This window comes from Orycteropus afer, unplaced genomic scaffold, assembly GCF_000298275.1.
Source record: "Orycteropus afer afer isolate SDZICR_OR568_19922 unplaced genomic scaffold, OryAfe1.0 scaffold00233, whole genome shotgun sequence".
Taxonomy (NCBI): domain Eukaryota; kingdom Metazoa; phylum Chordata; class Mammalia; order Tubulidentata; family Orycteropodidae; genus Orycteropus; species Orycteropus afer.
Window position 1 is genome coordinate 2,426,960 of NW_006921820.1, and position 10,715 is coordinate 2,437,674.

Consider the following 10,715-nt stretch of genomic DNA (forward strand, 5'->3'; position numbering starts at 1 on the left):
GAAACCCAAGGAGGGGTCACTATGAGTCGGGTTTGACTCGACGGCACATAACAACAACAACAACAACAACAACAACAACCCTTTCCCCCAGTACTAGGGTTCCTTCTAAATCAAGCCACTATCTGTTGATGTGTACTGTCGAGTTGATTCCAACTCATAGCAGACCTGTATGATTACAAAGTGTTTCCTAGGGAGTAATATTTTATGGAGCAGATCACCAGGTCTTTTCTCCCACGGACTGCCGACCTTTCTGTTAGCAGCCTAGTGCATAACAAATTGCACCACCAGGGCTCCTTCAACCACTGTGTAGAAAGCTGCTAATGACTCTGGACCCTAGTGGCATGGCTGCTGTGTGAAGCATGAATAGGTCCTTTGGGGTCAGTCAGAACAAAAAACAGTTCATTTGTTAAATTCTTCCTAATAATTTTGCTGCTCTCATATTGTCCTCCTAATTTCAAAGTCAAAACGATTTTAATTGTTTTGCTGTGTCCAGTTGGCTTTTGGGCCAAAGCAGCAGCTGAGACTACACTGTACATTAGGGAATAGCTCTTCAGAGGCCCCAACCACCTTTTTTTCCCTTCAAAACAGTAACAGCAACAACAGCAACAACAAACTCTCTGCTTGTTTTTCCATTTTGGGCCCAGTAATTTGCATCTCATTTGGGTGCCCTGGTCTTCCCCATCATTGTTTTTCCATGCATCCTTGTGGTAGGCCTTAGTCTCTCAACCTGGGTCTGGCTTCTGGCCTCACTGTGTTTGTATGCATCTTTAACTGTTTCTGGCTTCACAACTGCTTCCACCTTTTGTCTTTCTCTATTTCCTTGTTGTAGACTTTAGGTTCAGACTTGCTTGAAGAAAGGATAATTGTTTTTGGTTCCATAAATATGTTCTCTTTTTACTAATTATTCTTTCTTTGTCAAACAGGCCACCAAGCAGTTTCTTGAAGAGATTAACAAGTGGACAGTTCAGTACAACGTTTCTCCGCTCTCTTGGAATGTAGCTGTCAAATTCCTCATGGCCAGGAAGTTTGATGTACTCCGTGCCATAGAGTTATTCCACTCCTACAGAGTACGTTGCTCAAGGATGGACCAGACCTGTGGTAGTGGTGTTACTGTGGTTCTCTTAAGTGCTGTCCCCTTCCCATGAGAAGATCATCAGTCTCACAAGAGTTCTTGGATAGTTGAGGCTCAGCACTGCAGCTCCTGGAAGGCACACTAATGTGCCTAAATTATAATTGTAGAGCAAGAACCATCTCTCATGATGGAAAATTAGGAGGTGCCTCATGTCATCTTGGTGGCAGGATGAATAGTTCACATTTCCTGGAGTTTTGAGTCCTAGCTCTTCTATCTGGTTTCTGGCCACATGCCCCTTTCACTCTACTAGTTTTCAGGATGTCTGAGGTGTTTAAAAACCTGTCATTCAGATGAATACTTAGTGGGTGGTTTAGTTCAAGAAGGGGAGGTTTAGATCTGGAAGAAAAGAGCAATTATATTAGTTAGGTCCATTGTCTTGACATTATTGCTATGCAGATATAGTTGCACAGCCTGTTACTTTGTTTTGATTTTTATTTTAATCTAATTTCCTTAGATTAAAAACAAAAATTAGGATAACAGTAAAGTTAGTTTAGGACTAAAGCTTACTTTCACCTATCATGTGGGTGAGCATATTCAATATTCATTTATTCAACAGATACTTACTGTGTACCTACTATGTTCTAAATGCAGAGATTACTGTTTAGAAAGACAGGTTAAGCAATTGTAGAACAGTGTTTGATAAATATGAAAGGGTAATACTAGGTTCTGTGGAAGCATAGTTAGGAGGGTCAAGAAAGCCTTCCTGAAGGAAATATTTTATAAGTTAAGTTCTGAAGGATGAGTAGGAATCAGATAGGTTGGAGAGTGTGGCAAAGAGAACAGCAACTTCAGATGCTCAAAACCAAGAGAAAAAGTCTCCTGGGCAGGAATGTTGGTGGGAATGGGGGCATGGCAAGAGATTGGGCAGCAAACTATGAAATTGTTAATAGAAGACAGTTTACTCTAAACTTTCACTCAAATCACAATAAAAAGTTTAAAGAAAAAAAATAGAGATCAGGGAGTATCTACTTTTTATTTTATTAATGATATAAGTAGGGGAATGACTAGTTCATGTCTGCATTCTGGAAGATTTTTTCTCTTAGTGCTATAGAGAATGGATCAGAAGGGCTAGACTGGAAGCAGAAAGACAAATTATGGAAGGCTGTTGCACTTACCTGCAAGAGAGATGATTGTAGTGTCAGTAAGAACAGTGTCATGGGACCTGGAGAAAAGTGGACAGATTCTAGAGAAATGAGCAGATTCTAGAGAAGTAAAATCAGTAGGACAAGGTTGTTTAAATTGGTGTTTGAGGAAAGATGAGTCAAGGATTCCAGGTTTATAACTTGGGGAGCAGGGTAAATGGTGATGACATTCACTAATTCAGGAGACACTGTGCAGGAGTGTGGAGAGAGAAAATTATAAATTTGGTTTTAGCCATAATAAGTTTGAAGTGGCTTTGGTATATCCAAATGGATATGTCCTCTAAGTAGTTACCAGATATATAAGTCTAGGGTTTAGAAAATAAATCTGGGCTAGAAATAGAGATTTAAAGTCACCAAAATAGAGCTGAACATTAAAGCCATGAGAATGGATGAAGTCATTGAGGGAAAGTATGAGGAACAGGAAGATGTCTCGGGTAGAATCTCACCTCAGACATTTTTCTTTCTTTGGTCCAGTATTTTCTCAAAAGTTGAATTCAAATGCTTTAGGTATGATCCTACCACTAACACTATCTTCAGTTATATATCTTTCTGCCTTGTCTCTAAAGACATTTAGAAATTTGATTTTAGGGATGGATTGGAGAAGAATATAAACAAAGATCTAGTTTTATTCACTGGGATGCTCCTAGCACTTAGTTTAATGCCTGGCAATTAATAGGTACTCTACAAATATCTGTAGCATGAGTGAGTTGGTGAATTGAATGGATAAATGAGTGAATTGAGGAACAAATGAATGGGGGGTGACCACAAAAGAGACTTAGGAGGAATAGTTGAAGAAATAGGAAAACCAAGAATATTTTTTTATTTTGTCATCATGTTATCCAAAGATAGCAAATGTTTCACGAAGAAGGGAATATGAATAGTCAACATCATCGTGTAAAAGGACTGAAAATGTCTAGTGGAATCAGTGACAGAGGTCACAGGACAAAGGTCCTGCACAAAACTTCCAGTGGAGTACTTTAATTGTGAGGACCAGAATACAGTGGGAGTAGGAGGTGGGAACTGAGGGTGAATTTAAAAAATCTTGCCGGAGAATGAAATCATCATAGGTGGTGTTGGAGAGGACATAGAATAGAGAGAAAAGCTCCTACTTAAGATAGGAGAGGCCTGATTCTCGAGGGTATGTGAACATACATACTTTCAGGTAATTCTTAGGTCTTTATGTCAATATCCTAATGCAAAGTACTACTGCATATTCAGGAACTTTGACCTAGTCTCTAATGGTACATACTGGTTGAGTGTGTGCCAGGATTCTTACTAATTCAGAGAAAAATAACCTGCCTGGGGAGGTGGTGCTGGTAAGGTGACATTGGACAGGAATTCTAATCATACTCAGCTGGCCTGAAAGGGGATTTACCAAGGAATTTATGGTTCAACTAGTTGACTTCTTCTGAAGTCCCCTGTCTCTGAGATCTAGTAATTATATGAAGCTGTCCTTGAATATGTGGAGAAACTCTGGTGGCATAGTAGTTAAAGCATTTAGCTGCTAACCAGAAGGTCAGTGGTTCAAACCACCAGCCACTCTGCAGGAGAAAGATGAGATAGTCTGCCTCCATAAAGATTTAATAGCCTCGGAAGATATATGGGGCAGTTCTGCTTTGTCCTAAAGGGTTGCTATGAGTCAGAATCAACTCAGTAGCAGTTTTTTTTTGGGGGGTGGTGGTGGTGGTGGTGGTACTGAATATACAGTATTTTTATGTTAATTCATTTTGCTGCACTTCGTTTTTAGGAAACACGAAGGAAGGAAGGCATTGTGAAGCTGAAACCTCATGAGGAACCTCTCCGTTCTGAAATCCTCAGTGGAAAGTTCACAATCTTAGTGAGTCTTCACGGACCCCTCTTGTAGTGCTTCATCACTTCCTCTGATAGCTGTTGTCTTGTTTTGACTTTATTCCTAGGTATCTTATCCCAAATATAGTAAGTCTCAACAGTTGGGAATAGATATGAAGCAGCTGTGCAGTATGGCATAAAATTATTCTAGTAATAATCAACATTATGGAGACTTAGTTGTGTGGTAGACTTAGAAAAGTTGCCTTATTGGTCAGTTAATCAAGAAAGACCTTTGGGATGGGTATGGGTATACTATATATCAGAGACCCATCCTTCCTTACTTATCTGGAGTTTTCTACTAGGAGTTCTCAGCTTTTCAGATAAGTATATGATGATACTTATGAGGCAGAGCATGGAAACCGTGGTCCTATTGTATAGTTCTACCCTGCTGCTTGTTTCATTTGCCATTCTGACTGGGAAATTACCTAGGCAGCTAGTGTAGAACTACTGTTTGATTTCTCTATAACTGAAGAGCAAAGACAATATGTTTTTTCACTACCACAGGAATATGGTCCAGGGGTGGCTCAGAGAATCAAGAATGGGATGATAAAAACTTTTTTTGCTTTCTGGAGAAATTGATGGAAGTCAGGGAAGTATTCCTAGCATCTGTTCCCTTCACCCTTCAAATTTTTTTCTAGGACCTAAGAATCCTTAGCAATTACTGTGGTTTTCTATTTTGATTTCTAAATGTTTCTTGTTTTCTTTGCTCAGAATGTTCGAGACCCAACAGGAGCCTCTATTGCTCTTTTCACTGCCAGGTTGCATCATCCCCATAAGTCAGTCCAACATGTGGTACTTCAGGCTCTGTTTTACTTGCTAGACAGAGCTGTGGATAGGTGAGTATGGAGATTATTTTTTAGGTGGTCTGCATCCGGATAGGAAAGTGATAATCCTTGACTCAAACTCAGCAGTTCCTTTGTCATGCTGCTAGGGTGCACCCTGGGCAGTGCTATGAACAGAAAACAGTCCATTTCCTTAAGGGCTTGGCATATTTCGAGGTGCTATCAATATGGTGGGTATTTCTGTATCTTTACCTGCTTGGCTTGATTTTAGGACAACAGAAACTGAGAAGGTCAACTGTTAGCAATCCTCAGTGTATTGAGAATTACTTACTAGAAGGGAGTGAGGAGGAAATGACTTATTCTGGTTCTTGTTATGAATTCTCCCCTGAACGTTAATTATCAGAATTCTCTGGGGCCTCAGTTTATTTGTGTATAAATAAGAGTAATTTCATTTAGTTCAGAGGATTTTGATAACATTCAAGGAAAAGAATCTAAAAGCATAAAATTAATATCATCTTTATAAATAGGGGTGTAAGCAAAAAGAACCAGCTCAGGTCATCTTTCCATTTCCCTCTAAAGTAAATGATATTTTTTGTATTCTACAAACAAAGAAACTAAAACCCCAAGAAGTTTACATGACTCAGAGTTATCACATATTGGTCCACCTGGGTCTAAGAGCCTGGTTTCTTGACTCCTTGACTTCTTTGTACCCTATGACACGACTTTTCTGCCATGCTTCCTTTTTCCCTGGTGCTTAGCATTCATAATTTGTTGCTGCTCTTCACATCATTGGCTAGTCCTCTGGTTTAGAAGTTATATTTTGAGGGCTGATGCCTGAGACAATGAAACACAGCTATATACAACTTCAGTCATACCGTAGACTGAAAGGATAGGAAAAGCTGATGGACTGTCCAAAGTGAGATTCTCTGTCCAGTTCACTTATTTCCTTGTTTATGTTGCTTTCATAGTACTTAACTTCTGCGGTAGAAGCTCTGGGAGCTATATCGAAACCACACACTTCTCTATAAAAGAGAAGTTGCTAAGGGATGAGGACTACTGGTCTCAGTGGCCTTGTATTCTCCGAGTAGAAGGGTGTTATTTCTTAGCTCTGCCTCCTAATTTCCAGAATATGGGTTCCTTTGAATGCTTCTTTAGCTCAGGGGAATGAATGAAAGGGTACTTCCCTAGAAAATTTGGTATTAACCTTTCTCCTTGGGATATTGAGAGACTCAAGGGTGCTCATGTAGGCATGGCAGGAGGAGTCTTCAGTGGCCAAAGCTTCTCTTTCTGGTGTGAATATTGGATCCCATAGGAGGACCAGACTGTTAAAACTTTGCTTTCATGAAGTCTGTTCTTTTCTTAAAAACCCTTAGTGACTCCTCATTATCAAGAGTGCATAAAGCTAATAAATAAGTGTGAACCCTTTCCTTCTAGCAAAAAATTCTTACTGGCTCCCCAGGGAGTAGAAATTCTCTTTTCTTGTGCCAGAGTAGTCTTCCTTCTTCCTTCCTGTTCACTGAATTCTGCCCTTTCAGACCCAACTTCCGTGATGCCCAGGTCACGCCACCTTATCATAAATAAAATTCTTTCTATGTTGACCTTAATAGCAGTTATTACCATTATAAATCATAATTATACATGACCTTATGATGTTGCTTATCTTACTCTTACTTGATTCTTCATATACCAGTAGATTATAAGCTCCTTGAGGGCAGAGACCTGTTTTTTAATATACAATAGAAAATTTCACCCATACATGGATGGAGAGAGAACAGTATAATACATCTCTGCATACCCAGCATTCAACTTCTTCAACAGTGATTTATAGCCAACCTAATTTCATTGATTGCCCCTATCCTACCCCTAATTATTTTGAACATAACTGATATTTTATGTTTTAAATGGCTATGTTTTAAATGTCTTGGGGTTTTCTTGGAGCATCTAGCTCAGGAATCAAACTGCACTACAATTCTGTACCCAGAAGGGTGAAAATCCTACTACATTTGTATTTATTTCATGTGCCTTCACAGGATGAGCAGTTTCAGATCTGGGAATATTGAATCTGGATCATTATGCACCAGAGCTGCTCTTTATTAAATTCTCTTTCCCATAGCACTGACTTTCCATAGGCTGGTGCTCTGAGGAGAAAACATAATCCTTTGAATTTGGTTGTTGATGAACTCATGCAGAAATGGAAAGTCGCTAGACCTGGGTAGTTTCCTCAATAATCGTGCTATGTATCTAACAGCATCTTTCATCTCGGTCAATCATAGTCTCTCTGGAGTTAAAAAAAGGAGTCAAGATTTTGCATTAACTATAAGACATTAGGGTCTGTTTGAAACTAAGTCTCCTGGAGAAACTGGTATTACTTGAGAATTAGAGAATTTTGAAATGTAACATCATAGATGGATGCCTCTGCCTTGGATGTTGTTAAAGGGATGAAGATATGAGAGTTCCAGGAGATAAGGCAAAAAATTGGGGTAGAAAGTAACATTCAGGTCCCTGATTTCAGGGATGTTTTGTGTTGAATAGTTTTCTCATTGTAAATAGATGTGAAAACTGTTGTTATCAACTGTGAGTAGTAGTCTGATAAAATAAATGATTCCTACTGACCATTAGGGAGCTCTGGTGGTGTAGTGCGTAAGGCATTTGACTGTAAACCAGAAGGCTGGTGGTTCAAACCCAAGGAGGTGTTGTTATGAGTCGAAATCGACTCGACAGCAATGAGTTTGGGTTTTTGTTTAATGACCATTAAGTATGCAGATCAGAAGCAAAGAATTGACTAGGTGGAAGAGTGCAACTTTGAGGTAGGACTGAGGGGGAACACTTTTTGTACATTCCTCAGTTCAATTTGGAAATAGGCTCACCACCTCTTAAATTTATTTTTTTAAGATGCTTTCCAAAGCTCATTGGTGGGTGTCTTAATTATTATCTAGTGCTATTGTAACAGAAATACCACAAGTGGATGGCTTTACCAAACAGAAATTTATTCTTTCACAGTTTAGGAGGCTAGAAGTCAGAGTGCCCAGCTGTAGGGAAAGGCTTTCTCTCTGTGTGTCTCTTGGTCCTAGGAAGATCCTGATGCAGGAACCTTGGGTCCAAAGGATGTGCTCTGCTCCTGGCTCTTCTTTCTTGGTGGTAGTAGGTCCCCCCTCTCTGCTCCCTTCTCTCTCCTTTTGTCACTTGTAAGATGTAGCAGGATACACCCCAGGGGAGCTCCCTTTACATTGCATCAGGGCTGTGATGGGACTAAGAGTATTGCACCCCACCCTTAATCCTCTTACACCTGATTGGTTTATCACATCAGATAACATCATCGAATATCGTTACATAACTGCTAAACCATATCATTACATAACCGCTAAACCATTGAGAAGTTCTGGTGGCGTAATGCATAAGGGTTTGAACCACTAGCCACTCCTTGGAAGAAAGACTGGGCAGTCTACTTCTATAGAGATAAGCCTCAGAAACCCAAGGCAGGGTCGCTGTGAGTTGGATTTGACTCATTGGCAGTGTGTTTGGTTTTTGTTCTGGAAACCATTGAGATTCATGGCCCAGTCAAGTTAACACAAATTTTGGGGGACATAATTCAAGTCATGACATTGGATTTGTTTTCTTCCTCCATTGAAGTCAAAAGAGACAAATTAATCAGTTCCCTACAAGTATAAAATATATCTTACTGATGGGGGCTTCTACCCATTGAATTACAATTCATTGACCATTTATTATGTACCTGTTTGCAGGGGCTGTACTAGGGACTGTTGGGGGTAATTTGTTAAACAAGACAGATTTGTGCCCTCTAGGGGAGAATTATATGGTTACACAGAGTTGGAATATTGCAGACTGGGAAAAAAAAAACTCACTGCCATCAAGTCGATTACAACTCGTAGCAGCCCCCATTGAGTTTCCAGATCTCTATGGAAGTAGATTGCCCCATCTTCCTTCCACGGAGTGGCTGGTGGGTTTGACCTGCCAACTTTCTGATTAGCAGACAAATGCCTTAGCAGTATTATAAGGTCACAAGAAAAATCCATTGGAAGATTTATGAGACCTCAAGGGGATGAAAGATGTAGTAAATTTGTACCATCTCACTCCAGCAATAATTGCAAAGTTCAACATGACAGAAAATAATAAATGTTGGTGAGTCTGTGGAGAGATTGGGACTGTAAAATGATAAAACCACTGTGGAAAATGGTATAGCAATTTCTTAAAAAGTTGAGAATAGGAATACCATTTGATCCAGCAATTCTATTTCTAGGTATATACCCTAAAAAAGTGTGAGAGCCAGGACACAAATAGATATGTGTGCCGTGTTTATCGCAGGACTATTCATAATAGTAAAGAGATGGAAACAGCCTACGTGCCCATCAACATAGGAATGGATAACCAAACTATGGTACATATACACAATGGAATAACTGTGCAACACTAAATAATGTAGAATCCATGAAACACTTCATAACATGGATGAAGTTGGAGAACATTACACTTAGTGAAAAGTCAATTACAGAAAGACAGATACTGTATTAGTCCACTATTATAAAAAGTTAAGGAAAAGTTGACATAATGGAAGGAAATTTTCTTTGTTGGTTACCAAATGGGAGGGAAAGGGAAGGAAAATTAAAAAAAATGAATAGAGGAAAGATGTAGTACATTTGAATAATTATCAGAGAGACATTTATGGAAGAGGAAACTTTGTAAGCTGTGGAAAACATATCAAATCAGGATAGGCAATTTTTGAAGAGTGAGGAAAAAATTGTTCAAATTTTCATGATCTAGTTGCTCTGGAGCATTCTCAACCTAGGAGTTGAGCACTTGGTAAGTGTAGATAAATCTACATCAATAATCATAGCAGATACATCTTTTTTTGTAAGACCATTTGTTCAAGGAGGCAGTTACTTTGGTCTCATATGTGTTCTATATGTCATTGCCCCAGGCTTTCAACCTGCCTCATCCATCTATTACTTACAAATGTTTTTGTTCAATGATTGGCTTACAGCTTTGAAACTCAGAGGAATGGACTGGTGTTTATCTATGACATGGGCGGTTCTAATTATGCCAACTTTGAGCTGGATCTTGGCAAGAAAGTCCTAAACCTACTGAAGGTAAGACTGTGGGAAGATCCTCTCAACTCTCCTTCAATGATTATGATGCTTTTTTCCCCCCCATCTCCCAATTCTTTGGGAAAGAGATTTAGGAATAGTGTGAACTTCAGACATGTTCGGTTTAAAGGCCACTTATAAAGGATGACTAATACCTGCTTCCTCAGAACAAGAAGTGATCTTAAAAGTGAAGTGGAATACAACACAAAGAGTGAACCTTAATATAAACTATGGCCTCTAGTTAATACTATGTATCGATATTCGTTCATCGTTTGTAACAGAAATACCACACCAATGCAAGGTGTCAGTAATAGGAGAACTTGTGTGCAGGGGGAAAGGGAGTATTTAGCAACTCTGTGTACTTTGTGGTCCATTGGTTAAGCTCTTGGCTGCCAACCAAAAGGTTGGGAGTTCAAACCCACTAACCACTCTATGGGAGAGAGATGTGGTGGTCTGCTTCCTTAAAGATTACAACCTTGGAAACTCTATGGGGCAGATCTACCTTGTTCTGTAGGATCTTTCTGAGTCAAAAATCCACTCCCTTGAGAAAGACAGAGAGAGTTACATGGGCAGTACAAACAACAAATATGAACCCCTTTGCATATACAATACTGAGTTGTCAGTGAAAGCAAACATGGGTATAGGGACGGATAGATGGGTGAACAAGCTAAACAATTAGGTATGTCTAAATGGAGAGTGTATCCAAGAT

General features: G+C 39.4%; 1 protein-coding gene across 1 annotated transcript in view; it reads left to right on the plus strand.

Moving 5' to 3' along the window:
* PTPN9 (protein tyrosine phosphatase non-receptor type 9) overlaps nucleotides 1-10,715 on the plus strand; it is a 163,767-nt gene that overhangs the window by 79,049 nt on the left and 74,003 nt on the right. The window contains exons 2-5 of the mRNA XM_007948939.2: nucleotides 924-1,067; nucleotides 4,022-4,111; nucleotides 4,834-4,958; nucleotides 9,904-10,009. Of these exons, the coding sequence (XP_007947130.1) occupies nucleotides 924-1,067; nucleotides 4,022-4,111; nucleotides 4,834-4,958; nucleotides 9,904-10,009 (465 nt within the window). The remainder of the gene's footprint in view (nucleotides 1-923; nucleotides 1,068-4,021; nucleotides 4,112-4,833; nucleotides 4,959-9,903; nucleotides 10,010-10,715) is intronic.